General features: G+C 44.9%; 1 protein-coding gene across 4 annotated transcripts in view; it reads left to right on the top strand.

Moving 5' to 3' along the window:
• Positions 1–16729, top strand: part of wu:fj29h11 (uncharacterized) — a 48644-nt gene extending 31915 nt beyond the window's left edge. For 3 of the 4 annotated variants that reach the window (XM_065949598.1, XM_065949600.1, XM_029278593.2), the window contains 16 exons: positions 5258–5439; positions 6635–6894; positions 6985–7225; positions 8131–8311; positions 8596–8722; positions 9588–9674; positions 10182–10364; positions 11088–11359; positions 11447–11595; positions 11895–11979; positions 13438–13558; positions 14324–14455; positions 14545–14796; positions 15500–15617; positions 15729–15882; positions 15953–16729. In XM_065949598.1, coding sequence (XP_065805670.1) covers positions 5258–5439; positions 6635–6894; positions 6985–7225; positions 8131–8311; positions 8596–8722; positions 9588–9674; positions 10182–10364; positions 11088–11359; positions 11447–11595; positions 11895–11979; positions 13438–13558; positions 14324–14455; positions 14545–14796; positions 15500–15617; positions 15729–15882; positions 15953–16366 — 2958 coding nt within the window. In that variant the 3' untranslated portion in view covers positions 16367–16729. The remainder of the gene's footprint in view (positions 1–5257; positions 5440–6634; positions 6895–6984; positions 7226–8130; positions 8312–8595; positions 8723–9587; positions 9675–10181; positions 10365–11087; positions 11360–11446; positions 11596–11894; positions 11980–13437; positions 13559–14323; positions 14456–14544; positions 14797–15499; positions 15618–15728; positions 15883–15952) is intronic. The other variant, XM_065949599.1, reaches the window with a different exon arrangement.
• The last annotated feature ends 252 nt before the right edge of the window (positions 16730–16981 follow it).

Below are 16981 nucleotides of genomic sequence, written 5' to 3'. Positions count from 1 at the left end.
CTGTCTCTTTTCTTATAAACACTCTGCATCACTTCTGTGTCCTCTTTGATACGTCATATAAAGACATCGTTCTTCGAGACTGTGCAGGTCCAGTGTTTGGTCAGTGTTTCACATTTCTATGTTTTTATTTCTCCTTTATCGTTTCATAAAACCATCAGAGGAAAACAAAGTGTGACCTGTTATCATCACAGCTCTGTCGTCACAGTACACCACTACTCTTTGATACCAGACTCGTCAAATGCAAACACTGATACCTCAACTCTTAGTCGTTTTTAATTTCTTGTTTTCAATCATCATTCATTGCAGGTAAACCACACTCTCTCTCTCTCTCACAATTCAATTTCAATTTTTTTTTCAATTCAAATGGCTTTATTGACATGACGTTTGGGTTAAACATGTTGCCAAAGCAAAATATAGAATACACATTATAATCATTTACATATGAAATTAAATAATGAAGAAAAATACAATTACATAAAAGAGTAATGAAAATTATTTACAAATGAGTAAACATGTCTTATATTGTGACCAGACATTATTATTATTATTTTTTTTTTTAAGAATATCAAACATTGAATCCAAATACCTTACAAACAAACCAGTCATGTATTGTGACATGGAGAACCTTGAATATAAATAACCTACATAGAACCCTCGCTCACTCGATGACATGCAGACACATATTCTGCTGATATCTCTACAGTCAAGCTCTCTTTTCCCAGAGTGATTCTCATCTGTTCCTCTTTAGGCATGGAAAGAAAGCCAGGGATTCGATCATTAAATCTAGGCAAGAAGGTGTCTCTAATGTCTTTATATTTGGGGCAGATAGTGAGGAAATGAAGTTCGGTTTCCACCTGTCCTGTTCCACAGTGCACACACACTCTCTGAGATCTCTCTAACCACTGTCTTCTGTCGACCAGTTTCTACAGCCAGTTTGTGATCACTGAGCCTGTATTTAGTCACTGTTTGTCTTTTTAGAGGTTCTTTTATTTCTTTTAAATATTGGGCTAATTTGAATTCCCTGTCCAGTAAACTATAGCATTCTAATTTATGTATTGTTTGGGTTTCTAATTTCCACTGATTCATATATTTCTGTTTATTATCTTTGTCTGTTTTGTGAGTTGGGGATCAGGGCATTACTTTTATATGTGGATCTGTGTGGTGTTTCTATCAGTGATCAGAGAGTGTGTGTGTTCTAAATAAGCTCTATGTTGCTGTGACTCTGACTCAGACTCGATCAGGTGGTTCATGAACTTCATCCTTCTTTTTTTAATGTGGATCAGTAGAGGGAACTGGCCCAGCTCGGCTCTGCAGCCGTGGTTTGGACAGTTTCTGTGGACTCGTAATATGTTTTTACAAAACTCCAGATGGACTCTTTCCACTGGGTTTGAGTCCCAGAGCTGCTCTTTGATTAATGGGCCCCAGACTTCACTTCCATATAACAGAATTGGCTCAATCACACTTTTGAAAATTTTGATCCAAATCCTTATTGGGGGGTTGAGTTTGAACAAGTTTGTTCTTGTGCTGTAATAAGCCCTACGAGCTTTATCAGCCAATGAACTCACAGCCTTAACAAAATGTCCTGATGCAGTGATCACTAGGCCCAGGTACGTGTTTAATAATGTGTCTCCCAATTTAAACAGATATTTTTGGCTTTGTGATCTTGCTTTCTTTTGAAATATCATGACTTTAGTTTTTTCTAGATTCACACTGATGTTCCAGTTTTCACAGTACTGATGGAGGATGTTTAGAAGCTCTTGTAGACCTTGTTCGTTTGGGATAACAGTAACAAATCATCTGCATAGAAAAGACACTTCACGTCTTGTCCCTGTAAGTCGAGTCCTGAGGCTGGACAGTCGTCCAGTAGTTTAGCTAAATGGTCGATATAAATGTTGAAAAGTGTTGGTGACAGATTACAGCCCTGATGGACCCCACGACATTGTTTTAAAAATTCAGTTCTTTTTTTGTACACTTTCTATAGCACATTGATTTTCAGAGTATTTACATTTAATCAAATAATAAACTTTTCCTCCTACACCGTTTTGGAGCAGCTGATAGAAAAGGCTGTTGTGCCAAATGTAATCAAAAGGCTTCCTGAAATCTACAAAGCAAGCGAAGATTTTCCCTTTCTTCTTCTGTTGTACATGTTTCTTGGTGAGAGTATATGAGAGTGAAGATGTGGTCTGTTGTTCTGTGTTTGGGGAGAAAGCCAATTTGGGATTTACTCAGAACGTCACCTTCAGTCAGGTAGGACAGGATTCTTCAATTTGAAATACTACAGAACAGTTTCCCCAGATTGGAACTGACACAGACTCCTCTATAATTATTGGGATTCAGTTTATCTCCTTTTTTAAGAATAGGAGTAATCAGACCCTTGTTCCAAATATCAGGATATACACCACTTTTTAAAACCTAAATTAAACGATTGAAGCACAGCTGCTTGAAGTTTTCTGCTGCCGTGTTTTAACATCTCCGCCCTGACACCATCCGTACCACATGCCTTTCCATTCTTCAGGTCAGACATTTTGTCCTGTAGCTCTTCCATTGAAATCGGACTGTCCAAAGTATTTTGATTATCTTTTATTACATTTTCTAATGATTTTAATTTGTCAATTGTGGTGACCTGATGTGTGTTCAAACCGAATTTTTCTGGATTTTGATATAAAGAGGAGAAGTAGCTTTTCCAAATGTCGCCGTTCTGAATAGCGATGTTATTTTTATGTTTGCTTGGGTAAAATTTTGTCCAAAGTTTCCAAAAACAGTTTTGGTCTATTGCCTTTACGATTTTCATTAATTCATTGTCTGAGTCTTCTGATTGATTATCTTTTTGTATTGTTGAAGGGCGGCGTGGTATTCATGACGCAGTTCTTTGTTTTCAGGGTCGTTGGATTTCCTGTTTGACAGTTTTCTGAGATGTTTCCTGAAAGAGGAACATTCACTGTCAAACCACGGTTCTTTGGCTGGTTTTTGGTTCCATTTGGTACTTGGTCTCTTCATTTTGGATTCCTGTGCTAATTTAATAAATATTTGATTCAAATCTTTTGTAGCCAAATGAATGCTTTCATTGTGTATGGGGTACTGTCTGCTTGGAAATGTATCTAGTATGTTTTGGATGTTAGCATTGTTAAATGTGTTGGTGTAGTGTGTGAGGCTGTTTTCTGTCCGTTTGTAATGTTTGGGGAGGGCTAACATATGTAAAGGTGGTTGTCTCCCTGATGCACCTCAGGAGGGTGGAAGTATCTCTGCTGCTTCTTTTGAAGGTGAGGGTCTCTCTGGGGCATCTGGGGATGGTGAGTGAACTTGTTGTGCGACTCTGGAGCTTGGATGTATGCTCTCTGTTCCTGACAGGGGTGATGGTTTATCTGTAGCTCCTGTTGAGGTCCTGTGTATCTGTGTTCTTGGGGAGGGTGTAGGTACCTGCGGTTCTCTGGAAGAGGGTGGGGGTAGCGTTGCTGTTTTCGAGGTTCTCTTTTCAGAGCTGTGTCTTTTATGTTCTTTGCAAACAGTTTGATCCATCTGTCATTGAGGTGGATGCTATCATGCAGGTGGTGGTAGCTGATGTTGTCATGGTGTGCCACACTCACATTTGGTATTTGAGTGAAGCTCCTATTGCTCTCTGAATTAATGGTGTTAGTGATGTTTTGAGGAATGTCCGATCGTTGCAGTAATGTGGATATTGTTGTTCTTGCGGAGGGGAAGTCCTTGGTGGCTCTTTTTGCCAGCTGCCATAGTGCTGTGGGTATATCACCTTTTCTCCTGGTCAGGTCATTTGATCCGGTGTGAATGATGATATGCTCTACTCCTTCAAACCTTCCACCGGACAGATGTTCCACGGCTTTATCTGTGGTTGGGCTCCAGCGTTTCAGTGATCTTTTCTCAGGAAACAGCCGTGTTAAATTGATGTGTCGCCCGTTGGAGTCACAGATTAACAGGATTTCTTTATGTGTGGCGGTATTCATTTGTGTTTCAGGTTGGCTGACAGAGAAGTGTGTGTCTCTATTTGAAGGCTTTGGGTAGGCCGGTGGGACTAGAGGCAGAGGTGTTGAGGATATTGAGCATCCTGACCGGTTCATTTCAGAGGGAGGAGAGGTGGCATCTATTATCTGACGATCCTCTTCCTCTTCTTGTCTGGTTCTGCTTGGTTGATGATGGTAATTTCCTCTCTCAGTGTCCGCATCATCCGAAGAGCTTGGTTATCCTTCTGTAGCTCTCTCACAGCCTGTTGTAGTTCTTTAATCTGATCTTATTGTTGGAGGATCAGAGTGTGTGTTTCGTTCTTCTGTTGTTTAACAGAAGTTTTCTGATGCAGGTTAGCAAGGGTATTCTCTCTGAACTCCATGAATTCCCTCTCCAGCACAGACAGACCTTCTTTCAGAGTCTTCAAACGGTTGGAGAACCTGGGAGTAGTCTCAGGAGACGGTAGAAATTAGGCTTTTTTGGATGTAGTGAGGCTGTCAGACTTGTGTTGTCTGCCTCTGAGGTTGTTGAGTTTCCCCTCTCTTTCTTTTCCGCCTCCTCCTTCATGTTCTGAAAGTCCTTTTGAAAATGATCCAGGCAATTTTCCGATCCTTGGACCATGACTGTACTGTTGTGGTAAATATTAATGGTCAGCACTGGGCTTGTTGTATCTCCATCTTCATACACAGAGATTTGTCTTCCTTTGCTCATTCCATTTTTTTTATGTACCTGAAGGCTTCAGTAAAAGTAGTATGCCATGTATTTGGTTTGTTTGTGAAAAATATTAGATTTGTCTTTACTCTTCCTTTCTCTGTTACTGAAAAGTCTGCCACAACTGTTTCAGGTGAGTCTTTCAGGACTTCTAGTTTGAAAGTCTTTTTTGCCTTCACAGATGTGATGTGATTTGGATACAGTATCTTACATCCTTGTATCATTTTAGTGGATTTAGTGTAGTTTTCTCTGATTTAAAACAGTTATCTGTGGTGATCTTCAGTTAGCTTACTGTAGTGTCCTGTTGATCAACCAGTGTTTCGTGGCAGTTACTGGCATTTGGTGTTAGCCTTTAAGCTAGCTGGTAGTTGAAGTTGTACCATGGTATCCTGGAGTGTTAGTCTTCTTTGTTGTTGTAGACTATAATGTATCTTGTCGACTTTGCTATAAAAACACTACAAATTAAAGAATGTAATTCAGGAAGTCATCTTTCTTGCTGCCAACAGCTTTGGTAACCACTCTCTCACTCTCTCACTCTCTCACTCTCTCACTCTCTCTCTCTCTCTCTCTCTCACTCTCTGTCCTGCAGGCCTGCAGTCCCTGGGCAGCAGAAAGTTCTGGATGGTTCCTGGCTCCAGGAAAGGAGCGTGTGATCGATGATTATCCCTGTGAGGAGTTCCAGGCTCTGGCCACGGCTCAGCTCACTGACTCCCTCCTCCTGCAGCAGAGAACGGCCCTGCTGCAGCTGCTGGCCAACAACTGGGACACTGGGTAACACACACAGACTCACACACAAACACAGAGGTTGTTATTTCCAGTAAGAACACACATGAGCCTGCCGTGGGTTTGATGTCTCTAAAGAGACTCATCAGGATTTATGTACCGATTGAAATGTAGAGCACAGAGTGAGCGCGCTCAGGTGTTTACACAGGTGAACTGTAGTGCAGTAAATACTGTTTAACATCACAGCTGGATGAATCATGAACACCTCCTGCAAAGCATGCCATCAGATGATTGTGCATGTTTGTCTCTCCTCTCAAGCTCTATAGAGTTTATTAGATGGATCCTTCCACAGTGTGCAGCAGGACTGGACTGAACCAGCATCAAGTATTCTGCTGGTCCAGTGAAAGTCATCTGAATGCACACACCATGAGAAAAAACAAATCATGTAGAATAAAAGACTTCCAGCAGGGAAACCCTGACAGGCTGCCTCTCTATCACAGCACTAATGACCAAGCGTCCTGCAGTCACATGTAGAGCTGTCATCTATTATACTCCTCACTTTAACTCACAAGTTGACGTCTCTCTGCAGCATAGATACGAGTCTGTCAGCACATTTAACTCTGATGATGGATCACATGCAGCGCTGCAGAGTGCAGTTTACTCTGCATGGGAATTTACGGCGCACAGATCCGTCACGGGTACTATCAGAGATCTCTCCAGCCGAAGACGGTTACTTTCTTTGTGTCTCATCAAAGAACCACCTTGTGTTTTCACACACGTATAAACTTCCTGAAAATGTCCTGAAACTATTTGGCTGAGCTGCATGTGTGAATGCAAACCCAGACTGTACCTGGTCTTTCTCCGAAACCTCCTTGTGAAACTTCACCATAAAGTCGAGGTGAGCTGATGTGAGAAGGCAGCAGGAAATATTCAGAACAATCCACCGTGAACAAGTGTGAACGGCGCCCTCAATAGGGCTTCTGTTGAAGGTGTCCCGCTGTGAGGTGAATGTGTGAACCACTAGCTCGGGTAGATTTCAGGGGCAGCCTGTCCTCATGTTTTCTAGAAGTTTCCATGAGTTCTGAAAAAGGCCTCTTCTGTTTCTGAAGCTTTATTCTCTCTCTCTCTCTCTCTCTCTCTCTCTCTCTGTCTCTCTCTCTCTCTGTCTCTCTCTCTCTCTCTCTGTCTGTCTCTCTCTCTCTCTCTCTCTCTCTCTCTCTCTCTCTCTCTCTCTCTCTTGCAGACATCGTTACTCTCAGTACCTCACAGCTCATGTCATCGACCAGGATGGACGTGGGATCAAAAACACCCGCTCCTCCTTCCACCACCTCCTGTGTTCTCTCCAGTGGGTTCCGGCCTATCAGCCGCTGGAGGGTGATCGGAGAGAGAGGAAGTACCTGCGTCCAAACTCGGTGTACCTGACCTCAACTGAGATCAGCAACCTGCTGGGGACTCACGTCTGCTACGTGGACCTGGAGCCCAGCGAGTTCAGCAGAGCTCTGGGTAAAAACCTGCAGAGTGTTTTTTTCACAGGTGGAGTTAAAGTCTGCAGGTTATTTACAGTCAGTGTGTCCTCTCCTCTCCCTGCTGCAGGAATGAGACAAAGCATCTCAGTGGACGCTCTGATAAATTACCTGAAGGAGTGGTGTGTCAGACTGCAGGAGGAGGACGAGGAGGAGCAGGGAGCAGCTGATGAAGAGTTTGAGGGGCGGAGCTTCACTTCCACTGTTCAGCACATCCATAACGTGTACACGTACCTGAGCCTGAACTGTCCTCCAAACAGCCTGAAGGATCTGTTCCAGCACACACCTGCTGTCTTCATAGAGTACAACAGGTGAGACACTGCTGGACTGAACACAAAGAACACCATATACTGGATCATTTCCTGTTTTTAATGATGTCATGTTTTCACTACGAATCATTGTCAATAATGCAGTTAACTTGTGCTCAGTGTGAAGAACTTTGTGACACTGTCTATCGTTTTAAAGCTGATGGTATTGAAGAGTATCGATTTATCCAGAATTTTGGAAACTTTATTATAAACCTTAAGTCTGTCGGTGTCTTATGAGTAAAAGAAGTAAAGTAGCTGCAGAGTGGGATGCACGGTGGTGCAGTGGTTAACGCTGTTACCTCACAGCGAGAAGGTTCCTGGTATGTTCTCCCCGTGCATGAGTGGGTCCAGTGACTGGGACTCTAAATTAAGGGAATGGGTCTTGTTGTCTGTCTCTATGTATCAGCCCCGTGATTGACAGGGTGTTCCCCTAAATCTAATTTTATAATATACGTAGCTACAGACTTTGAGACTACAAATGTCAGCCAATCAGATCACAGGGGGCGGGGTTAGACTGAACTATTAGGACAATAAACAAACCTCTAAGTCTGCTCCAGAGTCATGTGATCAGATTAAATCTAGGTTTAAAATATTCATCTTGAAGTAAGATTAAGAACACTATGGTCCCAGCAGGGGGGGGGGGGGATATATTTAAAGCAGCTGTGAGGATCTTTCAGTTTGTGGTTTTTGGCGCCCCCTGTGGACTTAGTATGTAGTCTTATTTCAAGCTTTGGTAATCTTTGAAGTTTCTGGACCAGGTTGATCGTATTCCAGACTAAAGTAATCTGGATTTTCTGTTCCTGGATAGAAAAAGTTGAATTCAAAAGTCAGTTCAACTTTCAGAACAATCAAGTCCTCATGTCACAAATTTAACTCTCCTCCTCCTCCTCCTCCTCCATCATTACTAGGAGAAACGACTGGTGTTCTGGACGTTTCTACCACCTGAAGGAGGTGTGCTGGAGCGACCCCACCAACATGTTTGTGCGTTACAAACAGCTGACTCACGGAGCCGACTCCCCGGTCCAGCAGCCCAAAGTCCTGGCTCCTTTCTACTACCCGCTGGACGGCATGAAGGCCTTCTTCACCAGAGTACGAGACCTGGTTCCGTTTGCTCTGAACGCCACATGTCCCACATGCACTGTTCATTAAGCCCCTCCCTCCCTTAGTTACTGTTGCTATGCATGGTTCTTCATGAGGTTTGATGTGTGGCTTAGTTCAGGTTTATGGAACTGCTTCTATTATTATGATTTATTTTATTAAGATGTTTGTATTTATTTTGTGTACATGTTTACATGTTAGTAGTGTGTACTTTCTTTTGTGACGGCCAAACTAAGTTACTTCATGACTAAAGTACTGTCTCTGGTCATTTATAGCTGCTGAACGTGGATCTGAGTCCCAACATGAACCAGTACGTGGGTCTGTTAGAGCTGGTCTGTTCATCGTGTCCCAGTCCCACCGCTGAGGTGCTGCAGGACGTCTCCGTGCTTTATGCCAGACTCGGTAAGAATGAAAGATTCACACTCATTTAATTTTCCTGCAACAGACGAGATCAGATCAGTTAGAACTTTATGAATCCAGGAAGAAGTTCTGCTGTGAGGTCGCTCCAACACTTCCAGAACAAAACAAGTAAGAGAGAGAAGAACAGAAAACATCGAGTGTGTCATAAAGTATGAAGTTAAAAACACAAGATCAAACACATCAGAGAGAACATCTGCAGCCAGATGTGTCCGCCTAAAAGTAATTTAACATCCTCTTAAAGGCGTCCAATCAGAGCAGCTCGTTAAGGGCGCACTCACACAAGGCAATCCGTACCGTGCCAAATAGCGCTTCACCCCTAAAGTCCAGTTGGTATGACCACTGTGAGGTCTCCGTTACGTTCTCTGTGCACGCTTTATGACCACGTAAAGTCGTGTATCTGTTGTATCACGTCGTTATGTTCAAGAGGTAACCGTGCTCAGGCCCGGTTAGTCCTGGAGCCGTGTGAGTGCAGGCCAGAGGGGGAATGGGTAGGGGGAGCAATCGTGCTTAATTACGGTAACTGGGCCTAGTGTGAGTGCGCCCTAAATCTCAGCCCTTGTTGTGATTGGTTCAGAGTAAAGGGAGTTCAGTTCTGACGTTTGGAACAGGTGGTAAGAAAATGTCCTGAGACTGAAGATGATAAGTCCTCGTTCTCTTGAGACGGGTGGAGGTCAAACAGTCTGAAGGAAGCAGACCGGAAAGAGACGTGTCGATAAAAATAATGAAAAATCATAACATCTAATGACATCATAACATCTAATGACATCTAAACGTCATCATACCATTTAATGACATCATAACATCTAATGACATCTAATGTGATGTAACATGTTTCTGTCTCCCACAGCTCAGAAGTGTACGGTCGCAGCATCAGGAGAGCACGAGAACGCAGCTCAGCCTACACTCAACCCCTCTTACTGCTCCACCCTGAAAGGTGAGAGCTGCACACACACACACCCAAACACACACACACTCATCCACCCAAATACACACACACACATACACCTAACACACACACACACACACACACACACACACACACACCCTCACACACATTCATCCTCCTAACACACACACTGTTGTGATGTATGTACACCTGGCCAATTGCATGAGCCTGACGTTGATGACTGACGACACGTGGCTCTGCTGCTTTAGTCAGTAACTCGCATCCCGACAGCAGGAAGAGCGTTTCTCACTGGAGATAAATTCTCCTGATTATATCCTGCTGCGTTCTCACATCAGCTCACTCTGACTTTCTGCAGAATAAATACGAGGAGGCTGCAGGAGAAACTCCGGGTGAAGAGAGAAACATTCAGCTGTTTGTGTTCACACATGACGCTCAGCATGAACACTTCAGGACGTTTTTAGGAGTTTTCTGCGAGTGTGAAAGCACACCTTAAACAAACACACCTTAAGTTAACCCTCTGTCCTCTCTGTGCAGGTATGGTGTCTGATAAGAGGGTCTTCCCCACCAAAGAGAACACCTGGGTGAGTCTGGCCCGCAGACCGATGATCTCTGACAACAAGGAGCTGGAGAAAGTGTTTAAAGCTCACAGGCAGGTGTGTCTGCTCAACCTGCCGCCTGCAGAGAAGAAGAACGCTCCGAGGAGGACGGGGAACTCTGGTACGCTGCTGCTGCGTCTCTACATAAACTCATCAATGTTACATTTGTCTGACTAACCCAGGGGGGAGGATGCAGGATGACATATATATATATAGATGTAACCCAGCCTCAGTCTTAGTATGTTAACTAATACTTAAAATCCTGAGAGAAGAGAAAATGATAATTATTTTGAATATGGAGGCAAGGATGTAGTCAGAGGTGTAAACATGTGTTCAGACAAAGAGCTTATCTTCCATGCACGTAGATTCACGGGAACAGGCAAACATTTCTTCAACTTGAGCGGGAAATTTTCGTCCAATCAGGAGTTAGATTCTGCTGAAGTCCTGATGTGGATCTGAAGTTTTCAATCCGGACTGTGAAAAAAACATGCATTTAGAAGTCTTCGTGTCTCATCCTGCAGACAAACAAACTCACACTCTCTGCTAACAGGTCATCAAACATGTGGTTAACAGTTTTTCTGACTACATTTGTGGGTTTAACCAACAGAAATGAACACGACTGATCGGCGAGTAACGTGAGGCAGAGGTTGTCTTTTCTTTATGTCTGAACACATCTTTAGGCCTGTGTGAACTGATGAAGGTCTGATGTGAGTTTTGAGACGATGTAGACCAAAGAGTGAGGCTGTACAGACCATGAAGCTGTAAAGACAGAGAGAGCTGAGGAAGCTGTCACACCGGTTCAAATAGACCGTCTGTTTTCCATTTTCCCTCTCGGCTCACACAGCAGCAGATCGAGCTAACTGTGAACCGGCCTTCAGCGAGAAGGAGCGCTCTCTGTTCCTGGAGATCTGTGGGATCAGACAGCTGTCTGACTGTGTGAGGTCTGAGCCTCAGACTGAGAGCCTGAGACCCTGCCCCGAAATGCAGGACATGGTGCGCTCTATGGTCCCCTACATCCAAAGGTTCCTGTTCCACCACGACGAGCTGACTGAGGTTTACACTGAGCTGACTGACAACGGCATCACAGAGAGGATCAGGAAGCTGCAGTTCAGAAAGGTCAGAGACTCACTGTGTTTAGAGAGGGTTAACACCTGCTCACCTGGTCCAGGTAACTCTGACATGCTGTTTCCTGATGGCGTGCAGGTGGGGAAGCTGTACATCCGCTACCAGCTGGACATAGCAGAGAGCGAGGAGGTGCCGCCAGAGCTGCAGGACGTCATCTGTCTGCTGAAGGACCAGAAGGAACTCTACATCCAGAAAGACCACCTGTCTGCCAAGCTGGAGGTCTGCAGGTGAGAACTTAAAACTGAACCTCTCCGAAAAATTAACTCTGTGACATAAATCAGAGTGATAAGAATAACAGAAACCATATTTGGGAAACATTTATCTGCCGTGTGATCCTTTCCTGACTGCTGTGTGTGTGTGTGTGTGTGTGTGTGTGTGTGTGTGTGTGTGTGTGTGTGTGTGTGTGTGTGTGTGTGTGTGTGTGTGTGTGTGTGTGTGTGTGTGTGTGTGTGTGTGTGTGTGTGTGTGTGTGTGTGTGTGTGTGTGTGTGTGTGTGTGTGTGTGTGTGTGTGTGTGTGTGATTCAGGGAGCTGGTGAAACTGTTCTGCACTGAGATCGGACACAGGAAGGAGCTGATGCGTTTCCTGAGTGGTCTGATTACCTCGATCAATGTGAGTGAGATCTGATCCCTTATCCATAGAGAGACACACACACACACACACACACACACACACACACACACACACACACACACACACACACACACACACACAGCTGAGTGGAGCTCCTATAAGAGGCTGCCTCCCCTGAGGGAGTCACGTTTTACATAATAACGCTCTCTCGTCTCTGTGGAGTCGATCAGCAGTTTCTGTGCAGTCACAGAGTTCAAAGGTTAACGAGGCGTAGGTTTGATCCACTCTGTTCTGACCCCCCATGTTTCTATGTTTCTGTCTGTTCTGCAGAACTGAGCGGTATTATTTTAACAATATTAAAAGACAGCAGACTGTCTCAATGTACTGAAGTCAAACTTTGTGTTTTAATGATGTGATTCTCACTCTGCAGACGCTCTGACGCCTCCCATCTTATTATGTCCACTTATTACTCTAACTTTGATATTAATCCAGGGATAATCAAACAGTCTCTTGCAGCACATTTTTGAGGTCATCAACATATTAATGAGACGAGACGACTCTGAGCGGACAATGATCTGCCATCGTCTGATGGAAGAGAATCTGTTCCACTGACATCATCAGAGAAAGGATCCACAAATCTCTTTAATACACCAGACTCCATTCATAAAAACCGACATTTTACTTCACACACCTCAGAAGATGCTTGCCTCCTTTGCCTTGATCGGTTACTTTGTTGCAGACGTTACAGCCTGTTTACCTGCTGCAGACGTTACAGCCTGTTTACCTGCTGCAGACGTTACAGCCTGTTTACCTGCTGCAGACGTTACAGCCTGTTTACCTGCTGCAGACGTTACAGCCTGTTTACCTGCTGCAGACGTTACAGTTTGTTTACCTGCTGCAGACATTACCGCCTGTTTACCTGCTGCAGACGTTACAGTTTGTTTACCTGCTGCAGACGTTACAGTTTGTTTACCTGCTGCAGACGTTACAGTTTGTTTACCTGCTGCAGACGTTACAGTTTGTTTACCTGCTGCAGACATTACCGCCTGTTTACCTGCTGCAGACATTACAGTTTGTTTACCTGCTGCAGACGTTACAGTTTGTTTACCTGCTGCAGACGTTACAGTTTGTTTACCTGCTGCAGACGTTACAGTTTGTTTACCTGCTGCAGACGTTACAGCCTGTTTACCTGCTGCAGACGTTACAGTTTGTTTACCTGCTGCAGACGTTACAGTTTGTTTACCTGCTGCAGACGTTACAGTTTGTTTACCTGCTGCAGACGTTACAGTTTGTTTACCTGCTGCAGACGTTACAGCCTGTTTACCTGCTGCAGACGTTACAGCCTGTTTACCTGCTGCAGACATTACCGCCTGTTTACCTGCTGCAGACATTAAAAGACGCCTTGAAAAGGTCTTGAAAATACTGGAAGTTCTCTTTGAGGACTTCTTGTCAGTGTTATATTCTACAGCTGGCTGATATCTTTTAATTCCTGTGCAGGACCTGGACCCCAGATCTCTGCAGAGATACCTGCAGAAGGAGGACATCAGAGAGCTGCCCGCTGAGGAGGAGCTGTGGGAGGTCCCAGAGCCACCCAAACCTGAGGTGAACCTGGACAGAGGTACGTAGGAAGGGGATCAGTAGGGTCTTTATTACTCAAAAGTATCAAACTCAAAAGTCATCGTAAAGTCCAGTAATCTTAGCTACACTTGAAAAACTCCAGTCTGGTGTTTCCTTGAGCAAGCCACCTAACCTAAGTTGCTCCCGCTGCTTCGTTGGTGATGTATGACTGTGTATGACTGGATGAGTCAATGCTGATGGACTCTTTTACAGCAGCCTCTACCACCAGTGTGTGAATGTGTTGCTGTAGCTTAAATTTAGAGAATCTTTAATATATTTCTGCAGCCACGATAATGTGTCTAAATCTGCAGCTGTGACATCTTACATCTGCAGTCTGACCCGCTTTCCATTATCATTCCATTATATTCACAATGTGCAGTACACACACACATACACACACACACACACACACACACACACACACAGCTGGTGTGTTTCTCAGATATGCTAATTCAGTTTGTTCACTGTTGTGTGTGCAGACATTAAAGAGCAGCTGTTACCAGGGCTCAAATAGAGAGAGAGCAGATCCTCACTGCAGCAAAGATCACACTCAAACAAGCACACACTCTTAAACACAGACACACACACACACACACACACACACACACACACACACACTTCTACAAGGATTAAAATGATTAAAAGAATGTTTTATGACACAAGAGAACGAGAGCAGAATCCATCTTTAATCTGGTCTTTGTTTTACAGCTTCAGTTTGTCTTTTCTTCTTCCGAGGTTTTAACTGTTTGAATTTGTTTTACTTTAGTTCTATCGAGGAGTAAACCCTCCGTCAGCTCCCAGGAGGTGCAGGCTCGTCCTGCACAGGAGGACGGGGAGGAGACTCTGGTGTGCTGGCCTCCTCGAGCTTCCATTCAGTACACAGGAGGCAGCCGCACAGGTATGCTGATGAGGAGGAGGAGAAGGAGGTGTCAGCATCTGAAAATCTTCTTGTGTTTCTTATTTCACATATTTTCTCTGTGCCAACAGCTCCTGCAGACGGAGGAGGTGTGGTGGAGGCCGTCATGAAGATGTGGCCTCCTCCTGCAGCGCCTAACGATAGAGACCCAGAGAGAGACGGCATCCCCCGAGGAGGCAGCAACATCACCTCCCAGAGTCCAGGCAGCTGTGAAGGGATCCAGCCAATCAGGAGCAGCAGACCTGCAGATCAGCCCAGCCCACAGAAAGTCCTGGTCCATCCAGACCCAGGTCCAGGACAACAGAACACTGCACAAAGCCCAGGTGTCTCACTCACTTCCTGTTGAAAGTACTTCATGCAATCAGAATATTTGATTTAAATCGAAACGCATCAACAGGTGTGTGTTTACAGAACTTATCTGATGTTACTCTGCACGGTTAAACAGGAAACGATCAGTCGACTCTGCAGCTCTCCTCTGAGCTTCACAGCTCTTTGGCGTCTTTAAGGGAAAGCTAGCTGCTCACACCGGTCTCCCATTAGTCAAAACGTGCAGAAACAACAGTTGATTTAAAGACAGCGTTGTTTCCTCATACTTCTTGCCTCTCCTCATGGCTCGTCATGTGCGTAGTGTTGTCAGCTTCCCCAACTTAAGGGCATGGTGATTGTATATGAACTTGAGGGGGAGGGGTTTCCTTATACCCAGCGCACGGTCTCACAGGCTCACACAAACAGAGACAATTTGAATTGAACCGTGCATGCCGTACTAAACGTTTCAATATTTTATTGAGAATTGTTGCATCCCCAGTTTGCTGTTACCTTCCTGCCGAACTGAATCTGTTCACTTCATCATCGTTTCAGAGTCAATTTGTTACATAGCAACAGCACAGAGGTCATTCAGGTTGTCAGGGTGATCATTTTAATGATCAAACATCGATCTGTTTGAGTTTCACTGGAATCCTAAAGTTCAAACTCCGGGTGTCACTGATTAACACTAATGAAAGGTTTATATCTGTTCCTGTCTGACAGAGAGCCGTCTGCAGAGAGAGACTGAAGGAGCAGAACGTGACCTCAGACCAGCCCAGACTCCTCCCTCTGCACCTCCTGCTGAGTCAGCAGCCAGCGAGACGCCTGCAGCTAACAGCCTGTAATCTTCTCCTCCTCCTCATTATTTAAACCTTAAACCGTCGACTGTCGGCCGACGAGCTCGACTTCTTATCATACTGTGACTAACACATACTCCCCCTCTCTGTTTTAGGCCCGCCCCCGATGCCGTGCTCCTCCACTCTGTGTTTCAGGGGGCTGCAGCCTCTGCAGAGTCTCAGCGCCCACCCCTGAACCTGGACTTCCCCATGTTGAGCTCTAAGACGGTGCTGGAGGACATGGAGCTCAGCTGCCAGAGACCGAACACGGTGAGAACATCCTCCTCAGCACGCCTCCTCATATCGGGGAGCTGTTCCTAACACCTCTCTCCTCCTGCAGGTGGTGCTATCAGACGATCACACAGACTACACCGCCATTGGGGAGTGGGGGGAGCAGCTGGTGAACTCCTTCCTGTGTCACTGGAGGGACAGTGGCGACCCGGGGAGCCCCACCCACGTCCTGTGGTGCAACCAGAGCGGAGAGAGCGGCCAGCCGTACGACTTCAGGCTGACGTTCGGCCCCGCAGAGGGTCAGCGGGTGGTGTACGTGGAGGTGAAGTCCACCATAAAGAAGGACAGGTCGTTCATTCACCTGTCGGCCAATGAGCTCGACTTCGCCCTGAAGGAGAGAGAGAGATATCACATCTTCAGAGTGTACAGCGCCGGAGACTCGCACAGCGTCCGTCTGTGTCGCATCCAGAATCTCGCTCAGCACCTGCACACCAAGGAGCTCTCCCTCTACCTGTTTGTATGAACACCTGCTCGCCGTGTGTCTGTGTGTGTGTCTCTGGCTGTGTCTGAGTGTGTGTGTGAACACATTTTGTGTGTTGTTTGAACCTTCTTTCCTGCACTGACTCGAGTTCTTTATTTATTGGAAGTTGTTTTAAAACTTGTCGTCCATTCCTTCTTCTCTTCATGACGAACTGTTGCACATTCCTGTTTTGATTTTTAGCGTTTTATTGCCAACAAACGGCTCGCTGTGTTTTTTATAAAGTCTCCGTGTTTGAAATGATCCAGCAGACAAATGAATGTTTTTAACCTTATTTTTTATTGCTCTTTTTCTCTTCTGACATTCCTGTGGAATAAAACAGTTTTGCGTCAGCTGACTGACTCAGGATCAGTTTGTCTCGTGTGTGTTTCTGCTTTCTCACTGTTTGATTCTTTTCTGCTCCTTCAGGGAGACGTTTTCAAATGTCTTCAAGTTTGTATCTGCTTTAAAATCTGTAGCTTCAGAGTTATCAAACATCCAGCTGTCCTGAAACATAGAGCTTAGGCATAGGTGGCCTAGTGGTTAGGCTTCACCAGCCAATCACAGAGCTGACATATAGAAACAGACAACCAGCCACACTCACATTCACACCTACGGACA

Source organism: Labrus bergylta, chromosome 21 (assembly GCF_963930695.1).
Source record: "Labrus bergylta chromosome 21, fLabBer1.1, whole genome shotgun sequence".
Classification (NCBI taxonomy): Eukaryota; Metazoa; Chordata; class Actinopteri; order Labriformes; family Labridae; genus Labrus; species Labrus bergylta.
The sequence above is the reverse complement of the archived record's forward strand: the minus strand, read 5'-3'. Positions and strand labels throughout refer to the sequence as shown.